General features: G+C 46.9%; 2 protein-coding genes across 2 annotated transcripts; both read left to right on the top strand.

Annotated features, from left to right (window-relative positions):
* Positions 1–584: 584 nt before the first annotated feature.
* On the top strand, positions 585–1,058 carry LOC144108243 (RING finger protein 151-like). Its single transcript, XM_077641520.1, has one exon. It carries the CDS (start codon positions 585–587, stop codon positions 1,056–1,058), a length of 474 nt encoding a protein of 157 aa, XP_077497646.1.
* Positions 1,059–8,807: 7,749 nt separating this feature from the next.
* Positions 8,808–10,436, top strand: LOC144106483 (uncharacterized). Its single transcript, XM_077639298.1, has one exon. The coding sequence runs from the start codon at positions 8,961–8,963 to the stop codon at positions 10,116–10,118; it is 1,158 nt and encodes a 385-aa protein (XP_077495424.1). The 5' UTR covers positions 8,808–8,960; the 3' UTR covers positions 10,119–10,436.
* Positions 10,437–19,384: the final 8,948 nt, after the last annotated feature.

The raw sequence follows: 19,384 nt of genomic DNA, 5'->3' as shown, positions 1-19,384 counted from the left end.
AGGCACAACGTGTGGGGACCTGGGGAACTTGTACTCTATTTATACAGAGCACCACCATGTATCAGCTCCCTCTTGTCGACAACTCGCAATAAGTAACCTTTTGTATAAAGTTCTTCGTCTTCCCGCAACTTTTACCCGTGTTGTCTCGGGCCCAACAACACGCCGGAGGCGCCGATGTCGCTTACCAAGTCCCTAGAGTGTCAAGTAGCCTTTAGCACCGCTAGCGTCCACAATCTTGCGCACCGCGAGGGTGACGTCAGCGGCTTCCTGACTGCTGCCTCCGCTCGCTCGCACTTCCACACCCTTAGCCGCGGCTTTTCGTTCCAGCCATGCTTTCACTTCGATGCCCAAAGGGTGAACATACGTCGGGACCAGTATCCCCCCCCCCCTCCCCCCCCCCCCAATAGCAACCACCACCGCCACAAAGCACCCTCTCTCTCTCTGCGCCTCGACGGGCTGCCTTGCTGCCGTCGCTCTCATCCAAGTGGTTCAGCTGTCGCTCACGCTTTAACGGGAGAGCTTCGCAACCGACGCTTTGCTGTTCTGCAGCATGATGGTCATCGATCATCGCTTGGAGCGCCGCCATGGCTGGCACAGAGTACACAGGATTCGACGACTTCCCTGAACGCCAACGCGTCGTTTTCGTCGAGCCGCTACCCGTCACCAGAGTCTGCGGCGCCTGCGGTGTGCTGCCCAGCCGCTCCGTGCTGCTGCCCTGCGGTCACGTTTTGTGCCAGGTGTGCAAGGATCAAACCTCGAGGGATGGCGGGAAGTGCGCTTTGGACGGCATGGAGTTTGCAGAGGATGACATTCTGCCTGTAAACTTCAAGCAGTCTTACTTGGAGCAGCACCGCGTCTTCTGCGTCGCCGGTGGTGAGCAGTGTACCTTCGACGGTCGGCGATGCGACCTGAAGGACCATCTGACTGAGTGCGGCAGCGACAAGGTGAGGTGTGACATGTGCCAACAGTCAGTAGTTCGCAGCGCGGCAGTTGAACACTACAGGCGGTGCTCGGCTGAGTCGTCTCCACGAAAGCATGTGAGTTCCACGCCAATCTAAAGTCCCTTCGAAAAGCTTGGCGACATGAACGATTTGAAAAGCATTCCGGAGCGGGCCTCGAGCGAGGCTTCAGACAAGAATGCTGTTGTGAACTGTGTTAACTGTTTAACCATAGCTAGTCTTCAGGAGCTCATGGCTAGTCTTGAGGAGTGCTTGACTAGTCTTGAGGAGAGCTTGGCTAGTCTTCAGGGTCAGTTTTCGAACATACAGGAAGAGACGAGCGGGTGAAAGTACGGCTGTCTGCGTTAAGTTGTGAAGAAAGCCGCGCTGACACCGGGTCCCTACCGCTCAATTTCGAAACATGGAAACTTTATTGCAGCGTGCGTTATCTCCGTTTTAAACAGCGGAAGGAAAGCGCTGGAAGGAACATGTGATTCTTACAGGATATCAAGTGAGATCTGCACAGTAGCTAGCTACACTTCCAGGCTGGATTGTTTTTCCCTTTCTGTCAGAATTTTGTACGCCTTTCGTTCATAATTTGTGAAGGCGCCTGGGACTTGTGCGTAGAATGGCCGTTCTCTAAGCAGGTCAAGCTGATACTGAAGCACCCTGTGTGTATGGACAGAGACAAGAGGCTGCCGGTGGAGAGAATGCATACTTTCATGGAGGTCAAGAAACCACGACATGGATCTCGTAACTTGCGCAGTGTTCCTTCCGGTGGAAATCAAGTGGGAGGATGTCGAGCGTCAAGGGTTCATCGCCAACAATGCGCTCTACGTGAACGTAGAGTTTGAATAACGCCAACCGAGCCTGCCTTCCACGAAATTTGATTTCTTGATTTTGTTTTATTTTACAGTTCTGGTTTGCCCGTCGAGAACCGTGTTGTGCCAGAGGTGTGAAACTTAACATCATCAGTTGCCATTAAGTTTCCTCAAGAATTTACGAAAAGATGCGTGATAAAGTCGTCCAGGCGAACACAAAATAACTCACCGTTATCACGTAATTGTCAAGTGTACACCACCGTTCTGCTGACGATATGAAGTCGCTTTCCCTCGCTTGTGACGCGAGAAAAGTTGCCTCTGGCTGTGTTCAACCGAAATAAAATGCATATTCGTGCTTTTCACTAGCCTTTCTTTGGCTTGTCGATGAGAAAGACATGTGTCATCATTGGAAATAGCAGGTTTTTGCAAATGGGACATGAAGAGGAAATCGCTCTGAGCGCTCACTGCGCACTTGTTTGACTTTTCGTTTTCACTTCCAATGATGCACTCATTTTCGTGGAGCGGCCCATGCGTGTCCTACAGAGTGGTTTTCTAACGGCCTCTGAGGAAGATCTAATCTGGCTTCGCACAGCGCATTATTCTCGTCTTGATGCAAGGTAAACAACTAGCAACGTCATTGTATAACACCGTATTTACGCGATGCTAATGCCAGATTTTTCGAAATGAAATGCGGCCTCAAATTGGCATGCGCGTTTCTACGGAAGCGGACATCCAGTGTAGGCCCTGGTCAACCAATGTTTATATGGGTCAAAGCCCTATGATAGGCTGCATATTTACATCTCACACCATAAAATAAGGACACAGAACATTTTTGGCTATTTTCGCCCTGCTTCTAGAGAAAAGTGGTGTTGCAACGGTCTTCGAAAGTTTTATTTTGTCTTTGCTGCCTTCTCTGGCTATCACTCTAAACTATATCCCTTATGGATGCAGCTGGTTTCGCTCCTATGCGCGCGATTTCCGGACCACAATGCACTGCGCTGGGATCTCTCCTGCCATGCTGTTTCAAAATATGAGTTTTATTTTATTCTTTTCATTTATTTATACTGCCATCCCTGATCACGGGCTAAGACAGGATTGGGTAATGCGGTACAAAAATCACTATTACACAAACATTGAAACGGGCGCAAAATTCGGCACATAAAGCGTTCGCCACTTACACAAAATAAAACTCTGGCATATAATTCATTAAACGATAAAACATTATACAGCTTATCTAAAAATTCTCCAAGTGATTGTGAAGTGATAACAGAGTTTGGTAGAATATTCCATTCCTTAATGGCTCTTGGGAAAACGCTAAACTTAAAGCAGTCATTTCGAACTGTGGGCATTGGTATGTACAAGCCGTGACAATGGCGTGATATTTCCCAACTTTTAATTTCAAAGTACTTCGGTTAATTTTCAAGCTGCGATTAATAATGTGGAAAAGAAAGTAGAGCCTGTCACGTTTCGTTCTAAAATCGAGTGCTTCCAAATCAGCACGTTTACATAAGGACGTTGGGGAATCAGAATGCCGGTACATATTAAAAGTAAACCTTGCACCGAGGCGCTGAATTCATTCCAGCTTAGAGCAATTGAAGGCAGTGTGTGGATCCCGGACAATTTTTGCATATTCGAGGATAGGCCATACCGAGATCCTAAAAACCAGACATTTTATTTCAGGGGCTGCAGTTCGCATATTTCGTCGGAGGCTCCACAGCGCATTGGAGGCCTTGGGTCATGTATTATCTATGTGTGAATTCCAACGTAAGTCGGACGCAAGTGTTAATCCAAGGTAAGTGTATTTACTGACTCTGGTTACTTTTCTGTACACGTAGCTATAACTGTAATCTAAGGTAGTTTTATTTCTTGTAATTCTCATAAAACTGTTTTGTCTGGATTTAATATCATCTGCCACATCTTACACCATTCATTGATTTTTTGCAAGTTTAGATTTAGTTCAACATGATCTTGCAGAGTAGCAATTAGTTTATAAATGATTGCAGTCATATACATACAATCTGACCGCTACCCTCAAGTCGTTAGGTAAGTCATTGATGAAAACCAAAAACAGGGGAAGGCCCAGGACGCTTCACTGCGGAACACCGTAGTCTACTGGACTAATGCTGGATTGATGAGCATGAACTTGAACATGCTGTGCTCGACTATAGGACAACTATAGGACGTGAACAATTTTAGTTATCGTTTCGTTTTTAAGTATAGATCTGATTTTCAGTAACAGTTTAGGGTGCGAAACTTTATCGAACGCTTTTGCAAAATCAAAAACACTATGTCTGTTTCACGCGCGGTTTTTAAGCTGTTAATGCGTTGCGTCTTGTTGTGTTTTATGGCACAAACGTTCAAGCTGTGAATGCAAGCAAATCACGTTCTCCCTTCGAGTGGCTACAGCGCAGCCCCGGGAACTAAACACGTGTTATCATGGCAATATGAGGCTGATCACTCCGGCTTCTTAGCTTCCCGCTGGCCTTTGTTCCCGCTGAAACGTTACAGTCCTGGTCCTTGTTGACCACAGCGCTGCACTGAATTTCGCTTTTCGAGTCGCGCATGTGTGCCGTGGAATCTTGTTAACGCTGCATTATGGCGATGCAAGGAAGACCAACTTTTCCATCATCGCCAGACACCGTGGCGCCGCCGTCGCCGGCTTCCGACCGCCCATACTCTGTCTCCTCGCACCCCTTCGGACGCCGGTAAATAATCAATTAATCTGTGACTACGCCAACTGGACTTGCCCACATCCACCGTGCTCACGATTTAGGGAAATGCTGCTTTCAGGCTGTTAACTCGGGATACAAAGCGTGTGGCAGCACTGAAATTGAAAAAAAAGAAGATACAGGGCATTCCTCACGAATTATGTTATCGTTCCACGATGAAATCATGCGCAGTTAGATGAGAGCTGCCAATCGCTGCCAGAGAAGGCTGCCAAGCGCCTTCTAAATTGTTCCATTCTTAACGTAGTAACCTCGTTGGAAATGATTTGGGTGTGCTGTCATGCTTCATCACCTCGCGTACTGATCGGTATATGCTAGCGACCGCCTGATACGGACAGTTCCTTCATAACACTCTTTCATGACACGCTCAATTCGCTGATCTCATCTTACCCACGCACCCCCATTTTGCTTTCCGACGATTTCAACTTTCCGTCCATAGATAGGAATGATACGTCCCGCACCCTAACAAAAAGTCAGGCATCTAGTGACTTCTAGACTCATCTACAAAACGTCAGGCATCTAGTGAATTCCTAAACTCCTACTTAACTATCGGCTTGTCTCAAATTGTCTCTGAGCTTACCCGCACGACTGACCATACATCAAACATTCTTGACCTTATTTTAACTACTCACCCTGATGAATTCAGTGCTCCTTCGCACATTACGGGCCTTAGTGATCACGTTGTACTGCACACTACCTTTTCTACCAGCGTTACCAAAAGTCCTAAATCCAAAAAAAGTACTAACGCTATACGACAAAGGAGATTACATTAGCACGAATCGTGACCACCTTGTTTTCCATAACCATTTTGCTTCTACCTACCACTTGCATTCTGCTTAGTCAAACTGGTCTCGCATCGACTTTACTTCCCTACCATCAGCATAACAGAGCGAAAACGTTATCCATGATTTAGTGTTACACTGAAGTGTTTAAATAATAAGAAAAAGCGCCTTTTCGTTCTGCCAACTTATCTAACACCAAATGTGCCTGGAACAAAAACCACATCACTGTCAAGCAATATTCCGATCTCGCTACGTAAACTCCGCTTTTTTCCCACTACCGTCCCTGAAATGTTGCAAAGCAACCCTAAGCGCTTCTGGAAAACAATCATCCCTGATGTTGATAATGATATTTCTCTCATTGACAGCAGTGGCTCGCCAGTCAGCCTATCCGACGTACCCCATGTCTGGAACCATGCATTCTCTTCAATCTTTTCTAATGAAACAGCTCGTGATGTCCCTGATCCCGCGCCTTTGCCTCATCCACCAATGGATGGCACCACCTTCAAAGCACATGGTATTGTTAACGTTATCGACTCGCTAAAATTTTCATCTTCCTGCGGTATCGATGGATTCAATTCCAAAGTCTTAAAGACTACTAAATATGTTTGCAGTCTTATTCTTTCCCTCATTTTTCAACAGTCGCTTTATACAGGCTCTGTTCCACATGACTGGCGAATTCGGAAGGTGATTCCAGTTTTTAAGAAAGGTTACAGATCATCCCCAGGTAATTACCGACCCATTTCGCTTACCAGCAAATGCTCTAAGATCATGGAACACGTCATTTACTCTAATGTTGCCACATTTCTAACGTCGGCCAACTTTTTTCATCCAAACCAACACGGATTCCGGAAAGACCACTCGTGTGAAAACCAATTAGCTTTGTCTCTGCATGACATTCATTCCTATCTTGAGCGCAATATCCCAACTGATGCGCTATTTCTACATTTCGAGAAAGCTTTCGATAAAGTACCCCATTCAGGCCTTTTACATAAAATGTCTCTGTTACACATTCATCCTAGTGTCTTGAACTGGATTCGAAGCTTTTTAACTGACCGCATGCAATTTGTTTCCTCTAATGGCTTCTCATCATCTTACTCACACATTCTTTTAGGAGTACCCCAAGGCACAGTTCTTGGACAATTGCTCTTTCTAATATACATTAACGATTTGCCTTCCACAGTAACATCTAGCATCCGCCTTTTCGCGGATGATTGCGTACTCTACAGCTCATAACTAACGCCGAGGATGCTTACATCCTCCAAAATGACCTGGATAACATACAGCAAAGGTGCACTACGTGGCTAATGTCCCTAAATACTACAAAGACTGTACAAATTTCTTTTCACCGCCGCCGAAATTATAGTCCGCCTACTTATAAAATTAACGATACTGCCATTATTTCCACTAACTCTTAAGTATCTTGGTATTAACCTCGCTAGTGACTTATTATGCTCTTGCCACATTAACCACATAATAAACTCATGTAATCGAGCAGTTGGGTGTCTGCGTCGTAACCTGCGCATGACACCTTCTTCCTTAAAATTACCAACTTATAAAATATTTAATTGTGCGGCCTAAACTTGAATACGCTTGCGCAATATTTGACCCCCATCAGTCTAACCATACCTCAGCCCTGGAATCTGTTCAGAATCGGGCCACTCGCTTTATTCTTTCCAACTACTCGCGATACTCTAGCATATCCGCCTTGAAGTTCCAACTAAAACTTGCTTCTCTCGCTTCTCGTCGCCGAATTTCACATCTCTTCCTTTATCACAGGTTTTTCCATTGTTCACCCCGCGACAGCAAGCTCATTCTACCAGTACGTCGAACACCCCGCACAGGCCATCCAGACAGCGTCATCCCACATCGTGCCAGCACTACTACATTTCAGAAATCATTTTTTTTGTCCCCACAACTCGCGACTGGAATGACCTTCCCTGCGACTTAGCACTAATCCCTGATCCAGCCCATTTCAAGACTGCCACCGAGAAAACCATGTCGTCGTCATGATTCCCATGTAACATTCCTTGTTAACCGCTGGTCTTGCGCCTACTCCTCATGGAATGTTCAGCCAAGGAGCCTTGAGGTTCAAATAAATAAAACAAATAAGACATATATAAGAGCTATATTGTCAATCAATGCACAACGAACTCACCAAGACCGTCACATTGCGCTATTGATGACAGGCAGACGGCATGTGCAAACCATTGCAGACTACCGTCAGTACGGCAAGACGAATTCGGCTTCTCGCCTGAGCGTGCTTGCGAAACGTGAATGTGAAGTTGGTACCTTGTTGAAGTGGAGATGGCAACTCTTGATGAAAATGAGCCGTCTAGGTCGATTGGCATACTTCGTCCAGCGGAGATGTCCCTTGACGATAAAGTGCCGTGCGTAGCGGTATTCAGGCGTCTGGCCTGTAACTTGCGGTTATCTTTTGTGCACTAGACAGCACGTCCGTCTGCAGCATTCGAAAGGCCAGTTTCTGACGGCATGCGCGACGCCTATCGATAACGCCTGGTTTTAGATAGCCTGCTTTAGAGTATGCCCTGCCACACTGACGACACTGCCTTTTGCTCATTCGCCGCGCCGGTCCGTAGCCACGGTTGCAAACGATCAGCGATGAAGGCGATGTAGGCCCCGGAACCAAAGCCGGGATAACACTTCTCTGCTCGCCCTGTAGAAAAATAAAAATTGTCTCACATGTGATATCTCAGCTTTGGTTTCAACGGCATGCATTGTCTTCACCGGTGATTGTTCGCGAATGCGCTTGCTGTACAGCGTGGCGATAAGGCAGAAGACAGTGTTGGCATTCTGACGGCGCATGCTCTAATGAAGGCTATCCGAAACCAGGCGTTATCGGCGGTTGGTTCGCACTTGGCTTGTCGAGGGCTCTCGACAGACGTGCTGACGACTGTACAAGCACTGCTAGTCAGATTTAGTCTGTGCCGTCCCGACTAGCCATGTGTCACGGCGTTCTGAAACGCACTTCGGCCTCCTGAACACTACGTTGATATTTCGTTTCATTTCTTTATTCTTTTATTGAAATACCTTTTCAATCGTCTTTTCACATATTTGCAAAACATTAGGTTATCCAAAAAACTCTGCAACGAAAGTAGCCAGCTCATGCTCACGCAAAGGCTGCACTGGCTTCGATGGCGCCAAGTAACTATCAGCGCACACCACAATGCCCATGCGCGGGTGTTGGCACCGGCTTGCTTGTCATCACCACCTACGAGTCGCCTCTGCTTGCTTTGTTCCCGCGCGCGCCGTGTTGCAGTGACAAACAAGTGGACTATATCGGCTGCTGTCAAGCATAGCAAGCATATAATGCAGTCTCCTTTTAGGTCGCCAGTGGGCGCGCGCATGCATCTCCGTCTGCTTTGGAGGGCGCCGCTGAGCTGCGTCACCGTCAAGTAACCGGTATCACCATGGCGACCACGGCTCACCCTTTCCTCGGAAATGCACCCTCTCTCCTGCGGCTCCTAAATATCCCAACGCGTTGCCATCGCTGGCATTTGCAGTTGCTGCAGCAGTTGACCACGGCTGAGTTGGTAATCGACGCTTTGCCGGTCTGCACGCTACTTCAGGGTATTCAGCTACCAGTTGCCACATTTTGGACTTAGTGGCTGCTTCCACGGTTGTGCAGTATTCTTTGCAATCTTCTGGGCAATCGCCGCCGTTAAGAGCGCCGCAATGCCTGGTACAGAGTACACTCTAACAGGATTCGATGACTTCCCCGAGCGCCAACTCGTCGTTTTCGTCAAGCCGCTACCCGGCACCCGAGTCTGCAGCGTCTGCGGTGTGGTGCCCTTCCGCTCCGTGCTGCTGCCCTGCGGTCACGTTTTGTGCCAGGTGTGCAGGGGTCAAATACCGACGGAAGGCGGGACGTGCCCTTTGGACGGCATGGAGTTTGCGCATGCCGACATCGTGCGTGTAACCTTCAAGCAGTCTTACTTGCAGCAGCACCGCGTCTTCTGCGTCGCCGGTGGTGAGCAGTGCAGCTTCGAAGGTCGGCTATGCGACATGAAGGACCATCTGACTGAGTGCGGCAGCGACAAGGGGAGGTGTCCCAAATGCCAACAGTTCGTTGTTCGCAGCGCGTCGGTTGAACACTGCAGGCAGTGCTCGGCCGAGGCTCCTCCACGAAAGCCTGTGGGCCCCAGGGCAGTCTCAAGTGTCCTCGAAAAGCTTGGCGACATGAGGAAGGATTTGGAAGGCATTCTGGAGCGGGCCTCGAGCGAGGATTTAGACAAGAATGCTGTTGTGAATGGTGTAAATTCTTTAATGGAGCACGTGGCTACTCTTGAGGGTCAGTTTGCGACTATACAGAAAGAGACTAGCGGGGACCAGTGCGACTCTCTGCTTTCAGCTCTGAAGACCGCCGCAGTCACCCCGGGTCCCTACCGCTCTGTCTCCAAACATGGCAACTTCATCGCAACATGCGTCTTTTCCGATGTATGCAGCGAAAACAAAGCGCTGGTCTTTGAAAGTCGTTCTCACGTGATATCAAGTGAGATCTGCACACTGGCTGGCTACACTTTCAAGCTGGAATGTTCATTCCCTGACTATAACCGTCTTGTAAGCTTTTCATTGAAGATTTGTGAAGGCGCCTGGGATTTGTGCGTAGAATGGCCGTTCTCTAAGAAGGTAACCCTGATACTGACCCACCCCGTTAATATGGAGAAAGACAAGAGGCTGCAGGTGAGCATGCAAGATCCCCAGGCGTGCAAGAAACCAGTACGTGGTTCTGCGAACAAGGGTACTTCAGCGGGGATAGTCGAGTGGGAGTATGTCGAGCGTCATGGGCTCATCTCCAACAATGGGCTCTACGTGAACGTCGAGTTTGAATAGCGCGCACGGAGCCTGCCTTCCTGGAAATTTCATTTCTTGATGTTTTTTGTATTACAGTTTTGGCTTCGCCGTCGAGAACCGTGTTGTGCCAGAGGTGTGAAACTTCTTAACATCATCAGTTGCCGTGTAGTTTCCACAAGAACTTATTAAAAGAAAATGCCCGAAAGTCGTCCTGCCGAATACAAAACTCCCTTATCATGTGATTGTCAAGTTTACACTGCTGTTCTGCTGAGTATTTTTTCCCTTGCTTCTCACGACGATAAAAGTTGCCTCTGTGGTTGTGTGGAAGTGAAATAAAGACCTATCTTTGTGCCCTTTCACCGGCCTTTCTGTTGCTTGTACCATCGTTCGTATCATCTACGTTCGAAGCAGCAGATTTCCGCAAATGTGACCGGGATTTCAAATAGCTGCGAGCGGCCACATCACCTTGCTTGAACTTTCCTTTTCCACTTGTAATGCTTACTCGTTTGCGTGGACAGGCTCAGGTGTTACCCTTTCACTGGTTTTTGAAGCGTCTGTAAACAAAATACTGCTTGCTTTGCACAGCAAATCATTATCGCTTTGCTGCAACATTTTAACGCCTCACTCAAACAAACATACCAGAGGCATGAAAATTATTTCACTTATAATTTCTGCTAACTTTTTATTTAGGACAAAAGCTTTCAAAGCAACCGTGTTGCTTCACAGCTTTATTCGTTAGCGTTGTTCGTCATTTTCTAATAACGCATGATAAAGAAGCAGGACGGTTATTTACCCCCGCGCAGATCCGAATCACGTGCGCTGCTTTTCGAGACAACCCTCGTTATGGCACGTGTTCCTTGACGAACCAAATCGTATCATCCGCCCGCAAAGAACGTCTTCGATAGTGCGTCGCTCGTTACAGTCGCTCGAGTCTTAACTGGAATGTCAACAATGCCTGGCGATTAAAAAATGGGATTCTGGTTAACATACCTACAAGTCATTAAATATAAAGCTGACGAAGGAGCGATATTGTTGACGCAGTAATTTTATGTTAACTGATGATATATTGTAATGTAACTCAAATGACGATTAAATTGCACTCTCATATTTCTGCCCTATTTCGAAAAAATGAGTCTCACTCGACGATAAATGCGTGATCTGCGCCACTCACACTAAGAACGCTGAAAGACAAAAACTAGGGAAACAATAATTCGGCAGCTGAAGTGCATTGTGAATGTGGACTGAATATTCCTGCCTTCGTCTCCTCCGCGCAAGAATATTACCTGTCTTCTCTTCACGGCAACGTATTTCGTCCTGCTTAGGACCATTCAGGATCAGGTGTGTCCAAAACAGTCTCCGTTAAGAAAAGGCGGGTAAAGTAGTGTGCACGTTTCTGTGACACGTACTGCGCGCAGTGCTCACGTCTATCACAGCACTGTATCTGATTCTCAGTGGACAGTAAACCTGTTACAAGTTTAGCGCTACCAGATGACTCCATCTACCAGGTCGCTTTTGTAGCGACAGCCACCTTACGCTAGCACTTCGAGCCTTCAGCCTGGCACCCCTTGAGCTCCATTGCCGCCCTTAAGCTCCGTGGCTGGTCACGTGGTGCAGAGCAGCTGCCGGTGGCCCGGCGCGCCGGCGAAACTGAGCGGGAGGGGGGGGGCAGTGGAGAGGGGGAGAGCATCCACGTCCAGGGATGATGAAGAATGAACGCCCAGCGAAATGGAGGGGCGAAAGACTGACTTTGCAATTCAACTGAGCGAGCTCCACTCGGCCACATGTAGCTATCGCACGCACCACTCAAGGTTTAACCAGAGCTAAACGCATGAGAACGCAAAGGAATTAAACGCATGAGAATGGAGGGAAGGATTTGTTGTATTGCATTCCATTTTGTCACCTTTTACTAGCTTCTATTTCGTGCACGTCTATTTCTTTTTCTTGACACGACCCTCCCAGTAGTCCGGCATCTGGAATCCCTACAGTTTGACCCTGCAGCTAGGAACAATATTTTCGATTTTTCTGATTTCTTAGGGGTGCTTTGTTTTGATGGCCACAGCATGATGTTCTTCCCGAGAAGCCAGTGTGCTTGCGATTATGTGAGCATATGCGAGCGACTGAGTAACTGTCATTTGGGACGTTTTGTTTTTTCTGCATATATTTTCTTATTTTGGTTCTCATTAATTCTTATTTATGATTTGTTTCTGAAGCCTGCACTTGTAGAATTGTTTTCATTTGTCTACCTTTATTCCTGCCTTTTGTGCAGGTTGCCTTTTTAGACATGAACTAACTAAGCTCATGTTCACGTCGTACTAAGCTTTGTACATGGAAAATTCATCTCATGTTTTCTTTTCTGTGCAGGTCAATTACATGATGCATACTGCCCCCCCCCCCCCCCCCCAGCTGCATGGTCTAGACTGCCAGGGCCATTGTTGTAATATGGTGTAGCACGTGCCAAATAAATACGACGGTATATTTCTATCTCGGATTGTTTGATGAATCCTTTGTGCGCATTCTGCCGTAGTACCTGCGCCTGACAACAAGATGACAAAGCCCATATCACATGAAGATTTTTTTGAAGCGAAGAGCTTCAGTACGCTAGGTAAATCTCTCTTCGAGTGGGCAGCTCAACGGCCTTGAACGACCTTCAGCCCAACCAAGAATAGCAGTGTATGACCATATGTGGTGCAGTTGTGGTGGTGAACCCTTGACCCCCGAAATTGACCCATGACCTTTAGGGGATGTTTGACATTGGGTGACCTTCGGGTTGACCTTTGACCTTCTAAACATCCTTTGGGGGTGTCGTAAGATCATGTGATATCACGTCATAGCCACGTGGTCGTCTGGATATGTATAGAAAGGCTGTCGCGAGCGTGTAGCGGAGCTGCCATGGACGAGCCTCAGACGCTTAGCAAGCGTGCTTGCTTTTCGCTGAATTCCAGGGTCAGCCAAGTTACGCCCCTGCCAACTTTTTTTCAGAGACCACTACGGCCCCTCTTATTTTCTTTCTTGTTTATTCCACTCTCTGCCGCAGCGATGGCTCAGTGGTTACGGCGTTCGGCTGCTGACCCGAAAGACGGGGGTTCGATTCCTGCCGCGGCGGTCGAATTTCGATTGAGGTGAAATTCTAGAGGCTCGTGTACGGTGCGATGTCAGTGCACGTTAAGGAACCCGAAGTGGTCGAAATTTCCGGAACCCTTCACAACAGCGTCCCTCATAGCCCGAGTCGCTTTGGGACGTTAAACCAGCAAAAACCTATTTCACTCTCTCCTTTACACCATCCCTTAATACGCGTCTCGAGGGTCTACCGAGATATCTGAGAGAGTTACTGAGTCGTTTCCTTTCCTCAAGACCAAATTTAAAACTCAGTTTTTACATATCTTTATCCGAAGCGGGCATAGAGGAAGGAAAGAATTATAGTGTACTACATTGGAAAGAATCATGGAGGAAAAAAACTAGGAGGGAGCATGACGTCACGCGCTCAGCCTCTGCAAGCCATCCTCCTCTGACGCCGCTGCCGAGGGCCCTTTCGCGCACTGACTCTTGGGAAATAGGCCCTCCACAGTTACCAGACTGCAAACCAGCTTGGATAGCGGTGCTTTTTAATGAACGTCCGTGCTCCGATGTAACGGAGCGCCTGTCTTGCAGCTTTGGCGGAATGCGTACCGAGGTTGTGTGTAGGCTCCGCGCCTCAACACTTCTGTTGATTACGCACCTGAGTTTTTGGGTGCAGTGTAGAAAACTGCTGGTAAACTTTTCATCAAAAGCTTCGCCGGGGGCACTGCGCATTTGAACTAACGTCGCTGTACGCTATGCGTGTACGGTACTCCAGTACCGACGTGAAGGGGCGTTTTCATGGTCTTGCTAGAAATACAAATTGCACATGCCCGCTTTCAATGTCGCTAGAATTCAGAATTTCCCAGTGGCGTGCGGCAGCGACCTCGCCACTGTTCAACGGTGGTTCATAAAGAGAATGGAATGCAATTCCATTCATCGCTATACACATGCGGAGCGTTTATTTCAGCGCATGCTATAAGCGGAGAATAGGCGAAGAGCCTCTAAAAAAGGAGGCAGTGGCTTCCAGAGCGCTCACGGCGGACGGACGTGTTTAACGAGCGCTCCGGCACGCTGCGCAAGATTCTATTTCTCGGACAGGCGGACTCCGGCCCGCCCATGGGCCCGCCGTTCTCTGCTACCCTCGCGGGACAAGTCGCGCCGAATACGCTCGCGCACATACGCGGTTCCGACGTGAAATGCAGCAGTGAAGTATTTCTCTCTCTCGCTGTCGAGAGAAAGCGCCGACGGCTTTACGCCTGGCTGTCTGCCCCTGCGCGGGGTCTCCCGGCCCTCGGCGTTAGCTTGTTCATCGGTTTTGGAGCCGATGCTCGGAGTTCACGCGGTGTTGTGGGCTCACGCATTTGCTCGAGAACTGGCTGCCCTTGTCGGAAGACGACGACAGATACCGTCCTATAGAATAATGCAGCTTTCGTTACTGCGACCTGACAGCTAGGCCCTGCCATTAGTCACAGTAGCAAGCTTTCTGTTTGTGATTGTGGGGAGGAAGTTTATGTTTGGAAAATGCACATATATGAAAACATTTATCCAAGGAAGCAAGTCAGCATACATGAGCCACTCGTAGTAGCATAACTGCACAACGGCACAAACAGATCATATGGTACAAAATATTCCCGAGGTGGACACATATGCGACCAATCGAGATATATATTAAAATATTTATGCACACAACCAGGTCATCATACATGAGTCATAACTCGTAACATAACTGCAAAAGGGCAAGAACAAATCATATGGCACAAGATGTTCATAAGGAGCAGAAAGACATGATTTATCGAAGCCAACAGGATAATGTTCATCCAAACAGTCAGGTTAGCATCAACAGAACTCATCTACACAGCTGCCAACAATATTAGTAAACTGCCAACAGAATCAAAGCATTCACAAGGTACGATGGGACAAAAGCTTGCCAAGGTAACATATGAGTATGTTCATCCAAACAGTGGAACCATCATAAATCCCGAAGTGAGCTTGGTCCACGCAGCTATTTGCAAATATTAGAAGATACGGCATTCACAGCAAGGTTCAATGGACTTTTAGAAAGATACACGTCACAATATTTCGCTGTCCCTCAAAAAAGGTGTTCTGTGCAGGCTATTGATCCGTCTGTATTGAATCATCCTTATCCTTGTGTATCGAAAGTCGCCTCAATCATAGTATATAACTGAAGGACCCACTCATCAAATAATAAAGGGGGTCACACTTTTGCTCCATTTTTTCACCTGCATTACTGTTTTTTATCTCGTTTCAACTAATAAGCTAAACAGACCTAAATTGGTTAGAACACAATTTAATTGAAACTTTCAGAGCTTGGGTTCTTCAACAAAGATTCCGTCTCCAATGCTTAATTACAGTCTTGAAAGCACTATGTAAGCAACGAAGGCTGTTCTGTTAAAGTAGTCAACTTAAGGTTCTCACTATAACTGGTGCAAAAACAGAAAAAAAAACACTCACATCATTAAGTGCACAGAATAGAATTAGATGTTACCTCTTTTTTCGAATAAAGTGAGCTTGCGATGCTCGTAAAACTTGAGCCTACCTTCACTGCTTTGTGTTTATGGTCGAATAGAATGTCACTTTTGGCATGTGATGGCGCACTGACGGCATCACAAATATGGCATTGGCGTAATATATAGTAAAATTCTTTCTAAATTAATCAAATTGTGATTTCCTGGCAGCACAGTTTGGGATGCAAGTAAGGAAAACAAACTTTTAAATAGAGCCGTAAAGGTATTTATCAACATATATATGTGCGAAATTCCTTAATGATACTTAATAAATTGTCCCTTCACTGATTAAGGTATTTCACTGTTTTCAAAAGGAACGTCTTGCAACATTTGAACACCACTAAAATTGGCAGATAAGTATGCCCTCTAAGAACGTTGTAAAAGCCATTTGTGTACACCGAGTGCCACTACAAACTGTGGCCTGCAGCTATTTTCATCATCTGCAGCTTTGCAGCCCTTCCAGAATGCAGCTGCACATATAACTATCAACAACATAAACTCTGTTGTTATATTCAGCAAATATATTATATAAACAAGTAGAGCACGCAAATAGACAAAAGTCATAGTAGAAAAAATAGACGTACCCTAAGGGTATAAGCCCACCACAATGGCATAATGTAATAGCAACCCTTAAGCCCCAGACCTAAGACCTATGACTTGAGCACTATGCATAAGTTTTACCCTTAATAAGCCGCAAATAGGTCACGCAAACATCTTGACGTTTGCAGGATATGAACATGCACATACTGCTGTTACATTGGATGTAAAGTTATTGGAGGTGCTTGGCTTACCAAGACATCTTGCGATGCTGACAAGTCACTTGACACGCCCACAGTAACAGACTCATCCGCAATGTACATATCTTCTGAGGCCACATGAGAAGCTGCCTGTTACGGTGCACACAGGAAATTAATCCTGTCCACTGCAGGTGTCAGTTTTTTTTTTAAACAGGACTGCCTAGTGAGAGATTGAAAAAAATTCAACATATATACTGTATCATCTTGAGGCGTTTGCATCTCTCCATGAAAGGTGCTCATGGCTTCTGTTGTCAGTGGCTCAGTGCTTTCTCCCAGAGAACACTGGCAAAAAATAAAACACAATATCAAATATATTTTCTTCTAGCCTAAAGGGGAAGGCATTCTGTTGCTCAGTTTCAATAGGAGGAGTAAGAAAGCTGTTCTAATTTTCAGCGCTTGCCTAAGAATAAATGTACAATGCGTACGTTTGTCATCAAGAAAAGCGAATAGAAAGGGGTCACTTAATATAATATATTAAGGACGCATTTTTTTTTTGTATTAAAAAAATGCAGCCACAAATCAGCGGCTGTCTCTCAGCCTTAGCATTGCAAAAAATAATAATAATAAAAGCTTTTGCATCTGGTTATTCTTGAATGCAATTAGGAAAAATTAAACCAATCACACAGCAAAGTTTATTTGCAGTCATACAACACAGAGGATGGCATTTTTGTTTTATCTCGCGCACGAATAAAACCAGTGTGTATATTCCAGGTCATTAGGAGTACAGATTCTCAAGCGGCAGTAAAGAACGGCATATTTCGAAAACGATATATGTTACAAACGCCATTCTTGTCGAGTTGCAAGAGAAATGGTTCCCACTTTGAACTCCGCTATATTACTCAGCCAGCTTGGTAATTTCGTTTCCGATAGCTGTTTTACGCGTTATTTTCATATTTCACAGGCTTGTTCATCTCTGAATGGATGAACTCTAGCACGCAAAGGCAAACAGCTAGTCCAGCAAAAAGCAGAAGACCGGAGTGTATTGTTGTGATCGGGACGCCTTGCCTGGCATTCCAGCGAGGCGCTCGATGCGGCGACGATGGGCCGGGAGTTGCGTTTTCCACGAAGCGCGCCGGAGACCCGACTCGCGTGGGGGAGCTGGGGAAGCGAACAGGATTTATGTGTCCGTTGACAGCCCCACCGAGTCCACTGCGTCTGCGTGTTCCAGAGTTTGGGTAAACAACCCACCCCCGCCGCTTTCGAAGCCGTTTGAAGATGTACCACGCTTCCAAAGAACTCCAAGTGCGTCACTGTGCTGTGTTCGTCGACGACCGACCGGCGAGAGGGACAGTACGGCAGCCCCTTTGCAAGCCACCGTGCTGACGTTTTGTTACTGTTTCACGTGATGTTCTCCCCACTCTCCTTTTCTCTTTCTCTCTCTCTCTAAATGGGCTTGGTCCCCTTGTTACACAAGTTAGGCAGTTCGGCTCCAGAAATAAACGGAGATGGTTTGAAGAACTAGCTCTCTTTCCTCGAGGCCCGGTTAGCGCACGGAAAGCCCAGCTCCTTGCAGCTCCGGTCCTAAGTCACCGTACGGTCACGACAGTATATACGTTTGCGCTCAGCCGAGACGTGGAAACCTGAGACTGCGGGCACTTTTGCTCCCTCGAAAACCACCACCTTAAGAATCAAACGTGACCTCGCAGCGGAGCGGCGGTGCCGCTGAAGATACAAATGTGTAAAGCAACAAAAATGTGCCGTACGTGCGCCTAGCTATGACGTCGCCTGGCGAAGAACTAGTTGCCGAAAATTCATGTGTGTGTATTTTGCTTATTGAAAAATAACTATTTTACTATTCACTTGAAATAATCGTGGGCACAAGTGAAGACGGAAACGATAACGTAGATTCCACAAACCTGTGAAATTGACGGCACGGCTTTTTGTTTCTGCCAACCTGAAACCATAAAATCCTCAGATTTAAAGTGAATAGAGCAGACACAGCTCCTTTTCGATGGCGTCCAAATTCCGTCGCGTTCCAGTGCTTCTCTCCAAAAAGTTTTCAGTTTAGGATCTTTTGGAAACCTGTTGTGAAAGGTGCAGCACGTATCAGGATATGTGAAATTGAATCGGCATTCAGATTAAGCAACCTCACTTTTGTCCTATGTCACACTAAAACGATTTTCATATTCAACATTACATAGGCATGCCCTAGTCGGCAATAGTTTCGTTTCTCAAGGAATGAGCGAAGCGTACACCGATGGAACGAAACCCCAGGACGGCGTTCTTCCGTGCAGCTCCGGCATCCCGGCACGCAGCATTTCATTGCGCAGCTCAGACGACCCAGCCGCACTTCACGAAACTCACGGGCGCACCGAGGCACTGGTTTCTCGGCACATACAAATCTGCAAGCTCCATGGCCTGTGTGCGCTTCTCAAATTTCGAGCGCAGCCGTGTTGATCGTCTCACGCAACGCAGCGAGAGAACGAAACCGAAACCGAAATCCGGCTAAGAACTACCGCTGCCTCGTCACGTGAGGGCCGATTTCTCCTGATTCTTTCCATTATATTTTTTATGACTAGGCTTCAAGATTATGACGTCACGCTGTCTCCTAGTTTATTGATCCTCCATGTAAAGAATACAGGACAAGCGGTTACGTCTCCGTTTTGAAGCCTGCTACCCCCTGCTCAAACCTTACTTTGCGCCTTCTCAGCGGGATTCCGAATGCGCAGGAGACAGTATAGAAGAAAACGCCGCGGCACCCTACGTTACCAATGGCTGCGTCTTCGGCCAAAGACTGAAATATAAATAATAATTGGTTTTTGGGGAAAGGAAATGGCGCAGTATCTGTCTCATATATCATTGGACACCAGAACCGCGCCGTAAGGGAAGGGATAAAGGAGGGAGTGAAAGAACAAAGGAAGAAGAGGTGCCGTAGTGGAGGGCTCCGGAGTAATTTCGACCACCTGGGGATCTTTAACATGCACTG

This window comes from Amblyomma americanum, chromosome 10 (assembly GCF_052857255.1).
Source record: "Amblyomma americanum isolate KBUSLIRL-KWMA chromosome 10, ASM5285725v1, whole genome shotgun sequence".
NCBI lineage: Eukaryota > Metazoa > Arthropoda > Arachnida > Ixodida > Ixodidae > Amblyomma > Amblyomma americanum.
The sequence above is the reverse complement of the archived record's forward strand: the minus strand, read 5'-3'. Positions and strand labels throughout refer to the sequence as shown.